At 46.0% G+C, this 19,605-nt stretch overlaps 1 protein-coding gene across 1 annotated transcript in view; it reads right to left on the reverse strand.

Moving 5' to 3' along the window:
• LOC131978685 (titin-like) overlaps positions 1-19,605 on the reverse strand; it is a 164,923-nt gene that overhangs the window by 120,345 nt on the left and 24,973 nt on the right. Inside the window, 33 exon segments of the mRNA XM_059342397.1 lie at positions 575-871; positions 993-1,259; positions 1,425-1,703; positions 1,956-2,234; positions 2,349-2,630; positions 2,724-3,002; positions 3,113-3,400; positions 3,496-3,774; positions 3,862-4,143; positions 4,227-4,505; positions 4,860-5,141; positions 5,325-5,603; positions 5,699-5,986; positions 6,071-6,349; positions 6,447-6,725; positions 6,810-7,085; positions 7,172-7,453; positions 7,534-7,812; positions 7,899-8,186; positions 8,286-8,564; positions 8,682-8,960; positions 9,302-9,580; positions 10,628-10,909; positions 11,009-11,287; positions 11,393-11,680; positions 11,770-12,048; positions 12,135-12,416; positions 12,504-12,782; positions 12,867-13,148; positions 13,367-13,933; positions 14,194-14,472; positions 14,974-18,627; positions 19,375-19,425. Of these exon segments, the coding sequence (XP_059198380.1) occupies positions 575-871; positions 993-1,259; positions 1,425-1,703; positions 1,956-2,234; positions 2,349-2,630; positions 2,724-3,002; positions 3,113-3,400; positions 3,496-3,774; positions 3,862-4,143; positions 4,227-4,505; positions 4,860-5,141; positions 5,325-5,603; positions 5,699-5,986; positions 6,071-6,349; positions 6,447-6,725; positions 6,810-7,085; positions 7,172-7,453; positions 7,534-7,812; positions 7,899-8,186; positions 8,286-8,564; positions 8,682-8,960; positions 9,302-9,580; positions 10,628-10,909; positions 11,009-11,287; positions 11,393-11,680; positions 11,770-12,048; positions 12,135-12,416; positions 12,504-12,782; positions 12,867-13,148; positions 13,367-13,933; positions 14,194-14,472; positions 14,974-18,627; positions 19,375-19,425 (12,702 nt within the window).

The raw sequence follows: 19,605 nt of genomic DNA on the forward strand, positions 1-19,605 counted from the left end.
TGGTTTGAATGTTGTTGGAAATGTTTTAAAATTTAAATGTTAAATCTTTAAAATAAGATCAGTTGTTTGTAGATATTAAATATTATCATGTAATTGTCACTGGAGGCTCTCCCAGTATAGATAATGAAGCCTAATGTTTGATGTTTTACCTAGAGAAACCTGAGCGTAGCAGACTGCGCTGTTCTCAGAGTTAGTAATCTCGCAGGAGTATCTGCCTGCCGCTTCAACCCGGTCACTGTTGAGGACCTCTAACACACACGAGTCCTCTGTAGTCTTGACGTTGTACTTATAGGAGGCCCAGACCGGTTTGCCGTCCTTCCTCCAGCTCACGCTGACCCTGGGGCTGGCACTGAACGCACAGTACAGCGCCAGGGGCCGGCCCAGTCTGAAGGTGGTGTCCTCCAGCGGTTTAGTGAAGCTCACAGGTTCTACAGGAAGCAATGGGGCTGTTAGTGGCATGTTTTATGTTACAGCAAGCACCTGAAAGTATTGGTCTGCAGGGGATTAGAATTTATGATTTTAAATAAGTGAAAAGAACAAAAATGGCCATGAGTTGCATTTGTTCTGGCTTTACCTATCTTAACCATTGCATGGCAGATATCAGTGCCCTCTGAGTTGGAAATCTCGCAAGAGTATTTCCCGACAGCTTCCCGCCGGTCACTGTTGAGGACGTCCAGGGTGCTGGAGAAGTCAGTGGTTTTAACGTTGTATTTGTATGACGCCCAGATGGGTTTGCCGTCCTTCATCCAGCTGACGTAAATCCTCTGGCTGCCGGTGAACGAGCACTCCAGCGTTAGAGGGCGGCCAATTTTATAGAAGGTGTTTCTCAATTTTCTCACAAAGCGAACTGGTTCTGAGAGATCAATGAGCAGTGGTGGTGTTAGAGAAGATGAGCACAGGTTGTTAAACAAGCTTACGTGATATCCTGTGGACGTGCAAATGAAAATCCCTGTAAAGAAACAAGGTACTGAACTGGTTACCTAGTTTGACATTAGCGTGGCAGATGTCTCTTCCCCCAGAATTAGAAACTTCACATGTGTACTTTCCAACAGCCTCTATTCGGTCACTGTTGAGGACCTCCAGGACGCAGGTGTCACTAGTGGTCTTTACGTTGTACTTATACGACGCCCAGATGAGTTTGCCATCCTTCTTCCAGGTCACGTCGATTTTCTGGCTTCCAATGTAGGTGCACTTGAGGGTCAAAGGCTCGCGGAGTCTGAAATAAGTGTCTTCCAGCTTTTTAACGAAGCGAGCCGGTTCTGAGAGAAGTAATGGTTGGTTAGTTGCATGTTAAGACAGCATGCAGGCAGTCTGAACTGTGATCAAAGTTGTACCCAGCTGCACAAACACAGCAGGCCTTTGCTGCTGACACAGTTAGTAGAGGAGCTGAAAGCAGATGGTGTGTTAAGAGTTTGTGACTTTACCTAGAGTGACACAAGCGTGGCACACGTCGGTTCCAGAGCTGTTGGAAATTTCGCAAGTGTACGTTCCAGCTGCTTCAGGCCGGTCGCTGTTAAGGACGTCGAGGATGCAGGTAGAGTCGGTGGTTCTAACATTATACTGATAGGAGGCCCAGATCAGCTTCCCGTCCTTTTTCCACGTGACGTAGACCCTCTGGCTGCCGGTGTACGTGCAGGCTAGTTTCAGTGGCTGACCCACTGTGAAAGCAGTGTCTTCCAGCTTCTTGACGAAGCGCACAGGTTCTGTGAAGCAATGCTGTTGTTAGCCATGTGCCCACTGTTATGTTGCCATGCATTTGCCTGTAAAGTTAATTCTGCTTTATGGATGAAATGTAACTTTTATCAGAAACAGTGAGGGGAAGCTGTATTAGTATTTCTTCCAAGACCAGAGGAAAATTCTTGTAAAATCAAAGGAAACTCTAAAGGATCCATTAACACATAACTTACTGATTGTCCACAATCAAACCCAAAAGAAGTATGGAAAACAAGCATCACCTGTCAGCATCACTTTACAGCTGGCAGAGGCCGAGCCGACCCGGTTCTCCGCCTTGCAGACGTATTCGCCGTGATCGAACTTGGTCGTGTTGGTTAGTCTCAAAGTGGCGACGCCGTTTGTGAAGTCCATTGAGCAATTGTTGGACTTGCGCAGCTTTCCATCAGCTTTAAACCAAGAGACAGAGATGTCTGGAGTTCCTGAAATACGGCATTTCAGGGTAACCGATTCCCCAACTGTTAGCTCCACCGGCTCCATCTTTTCAACAAAGTATGGTCGTTCTAAAGTGAAAGATGATGATGGTGATGATAAGATGTTGTAAATGAATAAGTGAATGAATGATGAATTATTACAAATTAAACTGAGCTCGTAGTACATGCACGTTAAGACTTTACCTAGAATGGACACTTTAGCTTCACATCGGTCACTTCCCACTCCGTTGTCTACTTCACAAGAGTATTTACCAGCCGCCTCCATCCTGTCAGAGTTAAGAACCTCCAGGATGCAGGAGGTGTCAGTAGTGATCACATTGTACTGATAAGAGGCCCAGATGGGTTTACCATCCTTCTTCCAGGCCACGTTTACAGTGGGGGTCCCAGCGAATGTGACCTCCAGCCTCAGAGACTTCCCCTGTTCGGTGGAAATGTCCCTCAGCTTCTTCACAAAGTGGACCGGCTCTGAGAGAGGCAAGTCCATCGTCAGTTACAAAACATTTCACTTTAAGAAGTGCACAGTTTGTTAAAAAAAAGACATCGATCATGCTAACAAACCTTTGACCACCAGGTTCACAGGGCAGCTCTCCTTCCCTGCGTCGTTAATGACCTGGCAGGTGTACTCTCCTGCGTGGGACTTCTCCACTTTGTGAAGCACCAAAGTGGCGACGTCGCTCTTCAGGACGATCTCGCAGCCCCGTCCGTGCTGCATTTCTTTGGCTCCCCTGAACCATTTCACCTTCAGGGGGGCGCTGCCTTTCACTTTAGCTGAGAAAGACACATTTTTGCCAGGCAACGTTTCCTTCTCTTCAGGTGTTTCCAAGAAAGATGGAGGTTCTGGGTTCAGATATAAAAAGATGTTTTGTAAGATAATCGTTAACTTTCTGTCAGTAGTCTCGTCCATGCTGACGAACACGTCTGTTCTGGTCTTTGTTCACTCTACTGACCTGTCACGTTCATGGAAGCACTCGTCTCACTGGCTCCTGCTGCGTTCACAGCTTTACATGTGTATTTGCCAGAATCTGTCATCTTGATTGTTGGGACTCTCAGTTTCCAGGTATTCTCAGTGCAGCTAATGTCATAGTTCGGCCCACTCTTGATCTCCTGGCCATTGTGGAACCAGGATGTTGTTAAAGGAGCAGAGCCAGTGACCTTACACTCCATCTCACCGGGCTTACCCACAACAAGGTGGGTGTCTCTCAGCTTCCTGATGAAGCTCGGGGGAATCAACTTATCTATTTTCAAAAAAACAAAGAGTTATAAAGCATTTTGGAGCTAACTGCTAATGAAAGGAATCAAAAGTTTGTTAAAGGTCCTGATGGCCACCAACCTGAGACAGAGAGATTAGTTTTGCAAGAGGCTGTACCGACATGGTTTGTGACCTCGAGCTTGTATTCTCCAGCGTCTGCTTTATCTGCGGAGCGAATCTTCAGCGTGGCCACCTTCTTTGTAAAGGACGTCTGATACTTGGCACCAGCAGAGAGTGCCTTGTTATCCTTAAACCATTTAATTTTCAGTTCTGGTGAACCAGAGACTGTAACTTCAAGAGCTGCGTTTTCTCCCGACTTCACGTTCAGGGACTCAGGGCTATCCACGATTGCTGCGGGCTCTAGAAATTAGGGAAGAAGATATTAAGCTAAATAAACCCTCACACTGTCACTGCTGATAACTTGATACTGTCTGGACTTCTACAAACCTAGAACAGTGACTTGGGAGACGGACTCCACCACTCCGGAGTCGTTCCTCAGCTGGCAGGTGTATTTACCAGCTGTGGTCGAGTCGGCCTTTGGCACGACAAGAGTGACCACGTTATTTTCAAAGGTGATCTTCCTGTTGTCCCCGTCTCTGAGGATGTGGTCCTTGTCCTGAACCCAGGACACGGTCAAAGGCTCCGAGCCTCGGACCGTAGCCGTCATTGTCAGCTGCTGACCGACGGTCACAGACTGGTCCACCAGTTTCTTGATGAACGCTGGTTGTTCTGGATGGTGATGGAAAGATGAAAGGTGAGGACAGGTAATAGCAGACTGAGCTCTGAGGAAATGCCCACTGATGTATACTAACCCTTCAGGCTAACGGTGGTGCGACAGCTTCCGCTCCCTACATTGTTTGACACTCTGCACTCGTAAAGGCCAGCGTCATCTTGCTCCAGTTTCATCAGGTGAAGGGTGGCAGAGCTGCCCTCACTGACCATCTTATACTTCCTACTCTCCTTCAGTGGCCTTTTGTCTTTGTACCAGTTCACCTGGAAAGGTGGAGTGCCATACACTTCGCAGTGCAGGCTGGCATCTTTCCCTTTAATGCCCTCCACTGGACTAGGTGTTTTAGTAAAGGATGGGGCCTCTGGAAAATATATCACAGATATATTAACAAACTGAAAAGACTTTGGTCGGGCAGTTCCAATCGCACAGAAAGATTCATGCTAAAGTTCAGTCCATGCTCGAGGAGTCCATCCAGAAAATGACATGGGAAATCATTGGTATACTATGGGGTAGGTCATTCTTTAAAAAAAGAGGCAACACTCATGCTGTCACAGATAAACAGAAGGTGGGGCTGAAGGGTTTAGAAAGGTTTCTAAAAACAAGATGTAATATTAAAATCTGAGGGGATTTTCATTCTGTGTTTTTCATGCTTAACAAGTTTAGGGAAAAAATCCACAAAAACAACGTGTAGCAAAGACATCCACTGGTAGCTGACCTTGGACTGTGAGCACGGTGCTGCAGCTCACACTGCCAGCATCGTTATGAGCCTCACAGGTGTAGACGCCGTTATCCTCAAACCTGGTGCTGTGCAGCTGCAGGTACGCAGTCGAGTCAACAAACATTACTTTATAGTTGTCTCCGTCAGTTATCTTTTGGTCATTTTTGTACCAGCACATATTGAGGGAGTGTGAGGCGGTGGCTTTGCATTCAAAGCGGTGTCCCTCACACTGCTTCACAAAGGTAGTGGGAGGGAGTTTCAGGACAAACTGAGGGGGCTCTGCAAAATCAAAAAAAGATTAAGTTATTATCATCAGCATGAAGTAATAAATGCTACGTATGGAGGATGGAGACACTGAAGACAACATGTATAACCCTGGGAGGAAAAGAAGACAAGGACAAAGAAAGATGGAGGTTAAGAAGAGGTGATGATGGAGGTGGACAAAAAAAAGAAGAGTCCAACCTTTCACCAATAACTCTCCCGCACTTTTCACAGCGCCGGCTTCATTGCTGACTTGGCAAGAATAAATTCCACTCTGCAGCGCCCCGACTGAGTGGAGCTTGACAGAGGAGGAATATTCCTCCAGCTGTATGGTACATGATGGTCCTGTGATGAGCTCGCTGTCAGCCTTGAACCATTTCACAATAAAGGGAGGCGTTCCTTCAAAGACACTTTTGAAGAGCACATCAGACTTCAGAGCGACAGCCTGAGACTCGGGCTCAGACACGAATCTCGGTGGCACTAAAACCCACACAGGAGAAAGATTACGATACATGACCAACAACCTTTAAGTTAAAGATTTGATTTGAAGATGAAGTTGACCTTTAGATTCTAACCTTTAGCTGTGAGGACTCCACTGCACACACAGCTGCCTGCTTTGTTGGAAACTTTGCAGGAATACTCTCCTGTATCAGCGCTCTCACTCAGCTTGAACTCCAGTGAGACGCTGTTCTCAGTGTGCAAAAGTTCATATTTGGAGCTCTTGGTTATCTTTTCACGTCCTTTTGTCCATTCGACTGATATCGGCAGCGAACCGGCCACTCTGCACTCCATCCTCACCACTGAACCCATCAGTGTTTGGACGTTTGTCAATTTCCTAATGAACGTCGGGGGAATAACTTCCTCTGTTTAAAATGATATTAAAAGATAGTTAGTGAAAGAGAAATCTATAACCATAAATATTAGTTTGAACAAGAGTTTTTACAAACCTAAAACAACCAGCATGACTGTACAGCTGGTCGAGCCAACAGAGTTTGTGGCTTCAAACAGGTACTCGCCCCCGTCGTCCAGCTGAGAAGACGGGACGTTAAGCCTGCTGACATTGTTCTCATAGTACAGAGAGTGTTTTCTGCTGGACTGGAGCTCTGTACCCTCTTTGCTCCACCTCACCCTGATATGAGGACTTCCAGCTACCCTGCACTCCAGACTAACTGGATCTCCACAAGTCACTTTGACGACCTGTGGCTTCTCTTGGATGGTTGGTGGTTCTACAGCACCAAGAAAAAGAGGTGAGTACCTTGTTACTGCCATGAAAGCTGCTTGTGTTATGCCAAAGTCTCGAGCATGAAGCATATTAAGAGGTACCTTGCACAATGAGCGCAGCAAAGCATTTGTCCTGCCCGGCCTCGTTCACCACCTGGCAGGTGTATCTCCCACTGTGAGCCGCCTCACAGGCAGGAATCCTCAGAGTGGCTTCTTTGTTCTCAAAAGTTCTTTGAATCTTTGGATCCTCTGGGATCCAGTTCTCATCTTTCTGCCACTGCACACAGAGAGGCTGAGAACCGTCCACGGTGCAGCGGAAAATCGCAACTTTCCCCAGAACAGTGGAGACATTTTCTATCTTCTTAACAAACATCGGTGGGACTATTGCAAAGAAAAGATTTTAGTCATTGTAACGACGGAAAGTGCACAGTGCTGTATGCCTGATGTTTGTGATGTCAAACTAACCTTTCAGAGACAAAGCTGCAGAGCCGGTACAGGTCCCAACCTCATTGGCTACCACGCACTCATAACAACCAACATCTTCCACCTTTACATCCTGGATTTTCAAGCTGACATTTTCGCCATCAACCATAATGTACTTGTGGCTGGATTTGATTGGCTTTTTGTCTCTGAACCATGTGACCTTAAACGGAGCACTTCCTGCCACTCGGCTAGCAAACGCTGCTGTGGAGCCTTTAACAACATCGAGAGCCGTCAGCTCTTCAGCAAACCGAGGAGGCTCTGAAATAACAAAGCAATAAGGGCTAAAGAACGTGTGATCAGATTAGTGATGGAACGAATCATTTACTAATGAGATGTAAACCAACCTTTCACTTCGAGCTCGACAGTGCAGCTCTCTGTGCCTGCTGCGTTGCAGGCTTCACAGAAGTATTTTCCACTGTTGTTTTCACTAACTTCACAGATCTCTAAGGTGGCTACAGAGTTGATAAAGGACAGCTTGTGTTTGACACTTTGGTGAATCTCAGCTCCGCCTCTGAACCAGCGCACAGAGATCTCTGGAGTACCAGCCACTGTGCACTTGAACACCTGATTGTCTCCCACTCTGACTACTGACACACCTTCAGGTTTCTCAATGAAAAAGGGAGGTTCTGAAACAAATGCATACAGGAGTTACTTAAGTGTGGTGATAACTGCAAAGTAAAGATAAAGGATAGAGGCCGATATTAACCTTTAACAAAGAGTGTTGCCTGACAGGAGGTGGAGCCCACATCGTTCTGTATCTCACAGACATAGTCAGCAGAGTCAGAAGTTTTGATAGAGAAGAGCTCCAGGGAGCTCGACGTGTTGTCTTTGACCACATTGCGGTCGGCGCTGGAACGTATCTCCTTCTTGTTTGAAAACCATTTGATGGTCAGCGGCGGCGTGCCAGAAACACGAACATTAAACTTAATCCTTGATCCAGGCAAAACACTCATGGACTCAGGCTTTTCAAGAATGCACGGTGGTTCTGTTGAGGGACAAAACCCAACAATCCTATTATAACATATTCATGACATATGCCTTAAACTGTAAGAAAGTTACTTGAGTTCTAACCTTTAACGAACAGGACCCCAGAGCACTGGGCAGATCCTGCTTTGTTTTCAGCGCTGCAGATATAGCGGCCGCTGTCTTTACTGTCCAGACGGCTGACTTCCAGGAAAGCAACATTTTCAAAAAATGTGCACTTGTGTTTGTCATCAGTCTGGATCTCCTTCTCATCTCTGGACCACTGTATCGTCATCGGCAGGGAGCCGGAGACGAGACACTCCAGATGAGCAAAGGATCCTTTGATAGCTTCTGTCTCCTTCAGTTTTCTCGTGAAAGACGGTTTAATAATCTGATCTATTATACACAAAGTGCAGAAATGACGTTTGTTAAGTTGTTTGTGAAACGAAATACACGATAAAATCTTATTGATGTGAAACTTTGGAATAAACTGACCTAAGACCATGACGGTTGCGTCACATGAAGCGCAACCGGCACTGTTTGAAACCTCGAAGGTGTATTCAGCGCTGTCGCTTTTCTCTGCAGCAGTAATGGTGAGCACAGAGCGGCTGTCAGAGCTCTGGATTCTGTATCTCTGGCCTGAGCTCAGACCTTTTCCCGACTTTATCCATCTGCACTTGAGCGGTTTGGTACCTGAGAACCTGCACTCGAGCCTTGCTGGGTCGCCCTGGGTTACACTGATGGACTTTGCATGTTCTGAAATGCTTGCTGGCTCTGGGATAACAACACGGTCCAAAACTAGAGTTAGGTGCTACCATATACAGGTGTTAATGCCACAGATGAAACAGAAAAGCAACAGCAGTAAAGACGAGAAACAAACATCCTACAAACCTGTGACTACGAGCACAGCAGCACATCGCTGAGTCCCGGCTTTGTTCTGTGCCTGACACACATATTTCCCGGCGTGTGATAATTGAGCATTTTTTAAATTCAACACGGCACTTTGGGTTTCATAGGACATCTTAACATGCTCATCTTCTGTGAGCTCATGATCGTCCTTTATCCAGGAGAGAGTCATGGGCAGTGATCCGGACAACAAACACTTCATAGAGACCTCTGAGCCCACCATGCAGGACATATCCGCTAGTCTCTCAACAAATGATGGTGGTTCTAGTGGGAGAAGACCACAGATCAGACTGTAGTTTGCAAGAGGGTTATTAAACACAGAGGATCCACATTGCAAATATTCTCACTGATCTAACCTTCTCCCTGGCTGCTGAAATAAGAAAAGCTTGTAGAAAACTACACAACCATTTAGGACTGAAATATGCTTCAGACAAAATGTTATATATTCAGATTATTGTTATCACAGGAATGCACATAGCTCACTGTAAGAATTTGTCCAAAATGCCACAAAATTGAATTGCTGAAATTTGCATAAAAGCTGAATTCATAGGCAGTGGGGCAGCATTTGGAAAGAAAAGCTTAGACAGTATTGGACGCTGACTAACCTTTCAGTGAAATCTGGCAAGAACAAGACGTCTCCCCAACATCATTTGCTACAGTGCACAGGTATGTCCCAGCATCTGCACTCTCACAGTGAGAGATCTGCAGAGTGACGGTGTCGTTCTCAACACTGATCGTGTGCTTTTTGTCATTTCTGATCAGCTTATCATTGAGGAAGCAACTTATTTCAAACGGAGAGGAACCTGAAACGGTTCCTTCCAAGATAATGACGGATCCCTTCAGGAGTTCAGCAGATTCGAAAGACCTCACAAACACTGGAGGCTCTATGAAACAAACACAATCAGTGTTATATTTAAATGTTATATAGAGCTGAGGAGGGAAGTTCTGGTCCACAGGGTTCCTTTAGCTGTTCAGAGCACACATATTACGAACACATGGATTCTCTGCATTCTGTTGGGAAGCAAACACTGAAATACTCTTCATTTCTTCTGGTTGGCTGTTAATCACTGTGACTGAACATGTGAAAATCCTTCCAACTAGTACAATAGGAAGCACTGTGGATATATCACTGCATCTCCTTTGTTTTTAATTTACTTTGATCTTATGCAAACAGAGGTCATTTAGAAACCTTTACTGGGCTGCTCCTTTGTTTGACACACAAGTCTGCAAGAAGTGTTGTACTTTGTGAGATATGCAGTCAGCATCTGTCACTTCATGACATAACATAACAAGAGAGCATAATGTTCTCTGTTTCAGTTATTTACTTTCATCCAGTAGGATTTAATAACACTTCATCCATCTAGGTATCCATTACTCAGCTAAACTTGCTTATCCTTCAGAGGGTGGTGGCAGGCTGGAGTCGATCCCAGCTACCACTGGGCAAGAAGTCACCTGTCAATCACAGGGCGACTCACAGAGTTGGCAGTAAACCTGGAGCCCGAGGTTACAGGGTGAACCTGGAGCCTGAAGTTACAGGGTAAACAAGACATGAGTCCTGCTGATTAGGGATCAGTGATCAGCTGATTCTATCAACACAAGTCAACATGATTCTTTTCTCTGGGAAGTTTTTCTGTCTCTGACGTGAAGATCAAAGAACAAGAGAGGGTATTATGCTGTAAAGATTGCTTTGCCTCCAAAGGAATTTAATTTGATTGTTTGCTGTCTCTCACTCTCAGAAGCACTGACTCTGAGTGAAGCTTCCCTCTGGTGGAAATTGGGCTTTACAACATGACAGTATTTTGGCAGTCACATCGTCTCAAGTGGACGCTTCTGGTTTTGTATGTAAATGACTTCCCATTGTTGTAGGCAGCACTGAACATGTTAAAGAACGCTGTGGACCAGACTTCATGTCTTTAACAGACTGAACCAACCTTTGACTGTCACTGAGCTGCTGCACTGGTCTTTGCCGGCCTCGCTGGACGCCATGCACACATACTCTCCACTATCCTCTACAGAGCATGCCTCTACGTCCAGAGTGGCTATCGCACTGTCGAAGGACATCGTATGTCTGTGGTCTGCAGAGATTTCTGAGCCATTTTTAAACCATTTGATGGTAATAACAGGAGTGCCCTGCACTTTGCAGGACAGCTTCAGAGGCTGTCCAGTTTTCAGCAGCTGTGAAGGCTCGAGTTTCATTGTAAATGTTGGGGCTTCTGCAAATTAACAGTTACAGAACAGTAAAAACAAGAGGTCAGGTGAAGAAACAACAGTTGAGCGCATGACTTCTTTGAAAAGACAGAATAAAACAGCACCTTTGACAAAGAGAGCTGCAGTGCAGTCCACCTTCCCAGCATCGTTGGACACTTGGCATGTGTATTTAGCTGAGTCACTGGATTTCACAGAGTGAAGCTCCAACGAGCTGGAAGTGGCATCTTTCTTTATAAAACACTTCCCACTAGTGAAAATCTCTTTGTCCTCTCTGAACCACTTAATAACCAGAGGAGCAGATCCTGTAAAGGATGCTTTTATGGCAACATTTGATCCAGGTGAAGCTTCCTGGGACTCAGGTTTCAGCGTGAAGACAGGAGGTTCTGGAGTCATTGGGGAAGAAAGAGCATACATGTTGAAAGCCTATCCATAACCTGTCTGCCTAATTTCTGTTTAATCTCAGGTTGAATTAGTTTATCTCCTCTGACCTTTGACGGACAAAATGCCGCTGGTTTCTTTCTCTCCGGCATCGTTAGCGGCCAGACATTTATAAACTCCACCATCGCTTTGCTCCAGGCCACTTATCGTCACAGAGGCTGTGATCTCACTGAACTCGAGCTTATATTTGTTGTTGCTGTGGATTTCTTTATCGTCTTTATACCAAGAAACAACAATTGGCTGAGAGCCAGAAACTCTGCACTCCATGGTCACATCACTACCAATAGTCCCGTCCACTTTCTTTAGACTTTTGGTGAAGGACGGTGGAGCTGCACGATCTGTGTGAGAGAATATATTTAACATATAACGAGCACAAGTTCTTTGAAGCTGTTATTAAAGATTATAAGTATTCTGGGTTAAAACGAACCTATAACAACGACTGAGCAGGTGCACTCGTCTTTGCCCACTTTATTGGACAGCTCCATCCTGTACTCTGCAGTGTCTCCTTTATCTGCAGTGAGGATCTTCAGGATGGCCGTGTTTTCCTTCATTATCATCTTATATTTACGTCCGCTGATCATCTCCTTGCCCTCTTTAAACCATTTGATTTTGAGCTCCGGGCTTCCAGAGATCGCACACTCCAATGTGGCAGAATCTCCTGCAGTCACACTGATGCACTCGGTTTTCTCTAAGATCTTAGCAGGTTCTATAATACAACACCAGTTTTAGAGTTAAAAACACAGAATGTCCGAAATTTAAAAACACTTCTAATGAGCAGGAATGTGTTCTGACCTTGAATTGTTAAGACTGCTTCACATTTCTGCTGCCCCGCCTCATTCTTGGCCTCACACGTGTACTTGCCGCCATGCTTTATCTCAACAGATGAGAAGGAAATACTGGTGATGTTGTTCTCAAATGTCATTTTCACATTTGGATCGTCATCTCTCAGTATTTCAGAGTCTTTCATCCATTTGATAGTGATGGGGGCTGAGCCCTTCACTGTTCCCTGCAGCTTCACTGTGTTTCCAGACACTGCTGTAGCACTCTCAATCCTCTTTGAGAACATAGGAGGCTCTGTAATATGATATAAACATCAGCCCAGAGGTTCACAGTAATATAATAGGGATAAGACTGTCCTGTATGTTTTTTTACATCACTAACCTTTGGGTTTGGTCATTGACTTTGACGTTACTGACCCGACATCATTTGATACGACGCATTCATATTCACCCGCGTCAGCGCTCTCGAATGAGTGGATCTCCAGAGCAGCCAGAGATCCCTGCGACACTATCCTGTACTTCTTATCTGCCGAAAGGCGTTTCTTATTCTTTTTCCAGGCCACCTCAAATGGTGCAGAGCCTGCAATCTCACACTCCAGTACAGCTACAGACCCTCTGACAGCCTCTAAAGAGTGTAACTCCTTTCTGAATGATGGCGGTTCTAAAGGGGAACAGACGTTTCAGTTAGAAGGGTTCTTATTCTGCAGGAACATGTTCTCTGTAATAAGAGTCTAAGTCTACACACCTTTGACTGTTACTTTAGTGCTGCAGCTCTCACACCCAGAGTCATTGAGAACCTCACAGGTAAAGTTTCCACTGTCACTCATCATGACATCCTTTATCTCCAGAGTCGTGACACCGTCCTTCAGACTAGTGTTATACCTGCCACCAATGGGCAGCTGGCTGTTATTAAAGAACCAGGTGGTGTGGAGTTCGGGGGATCCTTTGACGGTGCACTGTAGACGTGCATTGCTGCCTTGCTTCCAAACTGTGGCGGCCTCCAGCCTCTTTACAAAGACTGGCGGCTCTGCAGAGGAGCGTGGTTAAAAAGAGCCGATATGAAGTCAAAGAAGTGGTTTAAAAATAACAACCCAACAATGAAAGAGAAAAGATTTCAGACATGAAACATGTGCAGCTGAAGCTGCACTGACACCAAACAATACAGTCATGTTCATTTCAGTGCTGCAGATTTGCAAACGGCTTCAAATGCTGCAGAACCATGAAAAGTTATGGGACAGCGCTTACCTTGAACTTTCACAGAGGTGGAGCAAGTTGCACTCCCAGCTTCATTTGTCACTGTACACACATAATTTCCACAATCTTTCAGTGTGGTTTTTAGGATATCAAGAGTAACCGTCTTATCCTCAAAAGACAGTTTACAGTCCGGAGACTGATGGACCCTTCTACCATCTCTGGTCCAGGTGACAGTGACTCCAGTGTCCTCGTCCACCTGACACTCCAGGTGCAGAGGACTTCCCACCACTGCAGCGATGGGACCCAGTGGCTGCACAAAGCTGGGCTTATCAATAACCCGCAGCTCCATGCTGCACTCAGATGTCCCGATGTTATTAGACACCTTGCACACATAGAGCCCGCTGTCAGCAGGCTCCAGTCTGGTTATCTCAAGAGTGTGCTTATTCTTTTCACAAGACATTTGGTAGTGTGTAGGCGCTTTGGGTAAGGCCTGGGTGTCTTTGAACCAGACAACATTCAGGGGGGCAGATCCTGAAATTGCACACTGTATCATTGCCCTCTTTCCCACATACACAGTCTGAGGGTCAGGTTTAGTTATAAAGGCAGGGGGGCATTGTTCTATAAGATTTAGAAAAAGAGAAACACATTAGTGGTAATGTTATACCCTTCATTTACCTTAACCAAAAACAAACCAGCAGCATGAGAAAGCTTTAAAAAATCACAATTAAGCCATAGAAAGCGCAGAGGTTTGACTGGTAAAAGATGATACCTTGTCGGAAAAATAAATCAGCAACATTTCTAGATGTAACTTTAATTCAAAACCAACAACAGCTCCAAACCCAGGCAGCGAAGAAGAATGAAACTTGCTTTGCTCTTACCTGTCACATGGAGAGAGGCGGAGCATTCGTCACTGCCATGCTGATTGGATGCCTTGCAGGAGTATTCACCGCTATCCTCCTTGTTTGGGCTCAGAAGCTCCAGAGAGGAGGTGCTAAAGCGGCTGATTATCCTGTACCTATCCCCCTCCTTCAAGAGATGTCCCTCTTTGAACCACTTGAAGCTCACATTCGGAGCGTCCTCAGTTTCACATTCAAACTTGGCGGGGTGGCCAATGTTAATCTCCACGGGGGCAATTCTGTGCCTGAACACAGGTTTCACTGGGAAAGAAAGATAAAAAGACAGAGTTAATGAAGAGAAGGAAATGACATGGAAGCAAAATGAGGTGGTGATGTTGTGAACCTGGGATGGAAAGTGACACACAAAGTTATCCTGTGGTGACTGTGGAGAAGAAAAATGGTATTAGATTTGGGTTGAAGATGTTATGAAAGGGATTCTGCAGAGAAAGCATGCAAGACAAAATGATAGATGTTTATGATTCCTCAGATGGACAAAGGAGGGATATGAGGGTGATATGCATGTCAAGAAAAGGATGAACGCAAAGGAAAAGTTAGGAGGTCAATGCTGTCTGCTCAAAAACCTCAAACACCCAGTCTTCATTTCTCATTAAAATTACCCAGAGAAGACTTTGTGGGAATTCAAATAATAAATTCTGTCCCAAGTTTTGAGTTGTGTTTGAGGTTTGCAGACAACAGAATTGGAAATTGACCAATGTGTGAAATTAGTTGATGATGATATCAAAGAATTGCCCATCATCAAACCTCTTGGGACCACAGTGAGTCTGGAAGATGTTGTTGTCCTGCCGGCTTCATTCTCAGCCTCACAGACATATTCTCCTTGATGCTTCGACTTCACAACTCTGTTGATAACTAGTGTGTGTGTGTCGTGGTCTTTGGAACACTTGAACTCTTTTCCAGATTTCACCAATTGGCCGTTAAAGAACCAGTTAACTTTGGTGACGTACTTTATGGTGGCAGTAAAACTAGCCTTGCCGTTTTCCTCAGCATAAACATCTTCCAGAGAATCGACGACCACGGGATAATCTACCAGGCTGTCGGAGGACTCACTGATCATGATCGCCTCTGACAGAAACTCCTCTCTGGTTTCTCTGTGGACTAAAACGCCCACTTGTTGTTGGACAGTAACCTGACCAACAGCCACTGTGGTAGTCTGCTCAGCAGCAGCGGTGTCCCTCTCTGACCTGACCTGCCTGGACTCATGGATCTCAGAACGATTCTGAACTGTTGCACTTTGGAAAGAAGCCCTGGCTTCAGTTCTGATGGCTGCAGACTGAGAAACAGCGGGAGGGAACCCTACTGCACTCTCTGCAACCACCTTGGTGTCCACCACAGAGGACAACACCTCTCTGGAGCGCGCTGAGCTGACCAGGGCTTTCTGAGGCTGGTCTATCTGCATGGTGCCCGGCTGCTCTGATGTCAGACTCTGTTGCTCTTGGAAAACCAGAGCATGCAGAGCTACCTGGAGCTCAGCCCTGAGGTCAGCTGTCTGAGGGTATTCCCCTTCAAAAGACAGCGTGATCTCCATTGGGGCTCCTGGTGTTGTGATCAAGTATGTAGATGTGGCTTGTTTGGGCTCTCTCTGCACCTTCACCTCCTGTACCTCCACTGTCTCTAACCGTCCAACCACATCCGCCAGTAACACCGGCTGATCGCTGGCCACGGCCGACTGGAGACACTCTCTGAGCTGTCGGCGTATATTCACACTCGATGTTTTGGGAATCTGAATGACAAAGTTGAGTTCTTTAGGTAGAGTGAAAGTGTCCTGAGACTCGTGTATGAGCAGAACGCTTCTCGGCTGCGTGACGATGCTGACAGTCGAGCCCTCAGATCTATGTATCTTACTGGACTTCTCTCCCATAATCACCTGCTTTTCCTCCAGCAGCACCGACTGACGGACCGACTGACCCTCCTGGATCTGGACTGCAAAATCCTGCTCAGCGGCTTCTAAGATCGTACAGCTCTCAGTGGCAACTGCTTTCTCCTCTATAAAAACAGTTTTTTTGGGAATCTTAGGCTCAATTTTTGCCTCAGGTTTAAATTTGTCATCAGTTGTGATGCTGCTGGTGTGACCCTCCTCCAGGCTGTGAGTGTCTGTAACATTCAAAGAATGCATGATATTCCAGTAGTCCTCTTTCTGGACTAGTGCTCGCTGATGCTTCACATTAGCAGTGAAGGGCATCTCCTTTGGCAGCTGCAGCGGCCGGGAGGAGACAGTGAGGATGCTCGGAGGCCGAGGCTCGGTCCGAAGCTGTGACTGAACTCCGCTCACCGACACGTCCAGATCTGTGTGATAATCTGCAGTGATCTCCCTTCTCTCCTCTGAAGTTGCTGCGTGCCTTCTAGTCTTTTCCTGTTTCTGTGTTGCCGTGTGCTGTTCAGGTTTAGTGACAGTAAGAATCCCCTCCTTCGGTAAAACTGATAAGGATTCAATTGACTGGAGGTATTTTGTTGGCGGCGACTCTTTCTTAGGCTCAACAGATGTGGAGTCAGTCTTTGTTGAGAACTCTGAAGTCGCCTCACAGACCGTTGTTCTTTGGTCTTCGTGACTCACCGAATGCAACAGAGTCGGACTCTTCCTGGAGTCTGCCTGCTCTGCAATGGGCTGTTCACTGCTAAACCTGCCCTCAGACTGTAAAACATCCTGATGGCTGATGACCTGCAGTTTCAGGAGCCGTTCTCCCTCCCTCTGAGGCTGCAGACTCACAGACGATGCTATACCTGCCATCTGTCCTGCCTGTTCAGCTCGGAGTTCGTACCTCTCCTCAGTAGTTATAGCCAACTTGTGGAGCACATCTTTGCGCGGGGTGATACTCTCCTGCTCTGGTCTGTGTATTTCAAATGTCTGCTCCTTGGATAAAGCCACTCTAGCTTCACTAACTGGTGCTACCACTGACTTAGATTGCTCTTTCTCAATCAGGGGTTTAACGGCGGCATCTAAAGCCTGGAGAGGCTCGCAGTGTCTTTCTGTGATCGGGAGCTGCCCTGTAGACTGAGCAGAGTATAAGATCTTCACCCCCTCTGTGACTCTGAAACTCTTCTCTTCCTCTGGCCTGTGAGTGATGGCTGAACTTTCATCAAGGATGGGCAGAGCTGACTCTACTTGGTGACTGCTAACAAGCTGCCTGGGTTCATTCAAAGGCTCCCCGTGCTCCAGGGGCCGCTCCATCAGGGCCTCGGCTCGCACCAAGCCGAGCGGGAGGACCTCTCTGGAAGTGGCCGACATGAGTTTGGAACGTTGCTCTTTGGCTAACTCGAGTTCTACGATCTCGGGGCTGAGGATCCGCTCAGAGTGCTGCTCGGTGATCTTCTGCCTCTCCTGGACCGAAGATAAGAAAGTCGCCATGTGAAGCTGTTTCACAGGGACGGCGGAGACATGAGGAGGATGAGTGGGAGTCACAGAAACCCTCTCCTGTATCTCATGAGCCTGCAGCACTGCAGCCTGGTGGGTGAGCTGCTCTCGGTGAAGAGTGGCAGCAGAGATATCAAGCTCTCTGAGCGTCCCCACCTCCTCACTGGGAATAATCTGCCGATCTTCAGTGCTGATGGTGTAAATCATCTGATCAGAGAGAGTTCTCTTCTGGTATAATCTGGACTCTGTGGTTTGTTCGGCCATGGATATTTTCAAACCTTTTGTCTTCATAACTAACGTGTGCTCCTCCTGAACTTTCTCCCTGAACACCAGCAGCTCAGCAGAACATGAGGCTTCCCCATGCTGGTTGGAGGCCTTACAGGTGTACACGCCACTGTGCTCTTGTCTGACACTTTTAATATTCATGAAGCCTGATCCGTCTGGGTTGCTCACAATGATACAGAACCCACTAGGCTGAATGTGTAAGCTGCCTTTGAGCCACTGAACCTCAGGGAGAGGATCTCCGCTCACGCTGTACCTGAAGACAGCCTGACCCCCTTCACACAGCTGCAGAGACTCCAGAGTCTCAGTGAACTCTGGGGCTCTACCAGCTGGTGGCTCCTTTACCTGAACATGCAAATAAGAAGTGCAAGTGGCCTGTCCAAACCTGTTGCTGACAGTACAGGAGTACTCTCCTTCATACTCCCTCTGAACCTTGTTAATGACCAAGCTGTACTCATCTCGCTCGTGAACCAACGTGTACACAGAGGAGCTGGTTATAGTCTGCCCATTGTGGCACCACAGGATGGAGGGTTTAGGGAAACCGGACACCGTGACGGTGAACCGAGCAGTTTCTCCGACAGTCGTGACTGCTGGAGACAGTTCGCTGAGGAAAACCGGCTTTTCTTTTTTCTTCTGCAAAGTGCTAGAGAAACGTTTGGACTCTGGCTTAAGTTCAAGTGTTCTGGTTTTCTCTGGTAACTTTAGACCGCTGCAGTACGACTCCTGGGTTTCTTCATCCACTGTGACGGTGGTGCTAGAGAAGGCTGAGTGAAATGATCACAGTTTAAAATAAAGTGAGACACACACTCCGAGCACATAACCATCAGCTGCACTGAAAACAAAATGTCTGAACAGGTAAGTTTTAGCCAATTTACTAAAACTTCTTTATATTATTACTATCCATTTTCCAAAGCACTACTTTTGGAATTTCGGTAGTTAAAACATAAAATCATACCTTACACCAAACAGAAACAGGGTTTACGATTTCATTACTACATGTAATTCACATGTTAACACACATAATGTGGTCACGGGATGACACCTTTGAAATATTTAACGTGTTAAAAATATGACAGTAACTAACATAAAATAAAAGTTCTTGGCAGTACAGCCATATAAAGAAGAGTCTCATCATCAGCTCCATGAGTGTATTTATCTGTAGAGGGCTCAGGTTCATTAATCATATGAAACTACATGTTGTGATATCTCGTCAGGAAATAACACTCGATCAGACAGACAAATATAAATTATGAGATACAGCCTTAAGATGAAATAATGCAATTAATCGCAGCAAATTGTTCAATTAATTACTCCTGTTTTTGAATGATTGACAGTTTCAGTTGATAGATTTACTGAAATATTGCATACTTTGGAAAGCATAAGAGCATGAAACATAAAATGAATTACATTTCTTACCAGCGCAACCGGAAGACAAAGTCAGAACAATAAAAAATAAAAAACGTCTTTGTTGAGACATAAAGACGTCCCTGTTGACAGGAGACAGTGTTTACCTTTCATCTCCTCCTGGACGTGAGTCATAGGTTCCTGCTCCACTGCAGTTACTGTAAAGACACAGACGTGGACAGATTAACACCACTCTCAAAACTGCACATAGATTCATATGGTGCAAGACTGTTAGAATCAGTGACAGCTCGTGCATCCATATTATCCCATTGTTTTCTGAAATTCTTGCATGCTGCCTTTTGCTCTTTAGTGTGCAGCACCTCTGGCTTTCTGAGAAA

This window comes from Centropristis striata, chromosome 10, assembly GCF_030273125.1.
Source record: "Centropristis striata isolate RG_2023a ecotype Rhode Island chromosome 10, C.striata_1.0, whole genome shotgun sequence".
Taxonomy (NCBI): Eukaryota; Metazoa; Chordata; class Actinopteri; order Perciformes; family Serranidae; genus Centropristis; species Centropristis striata.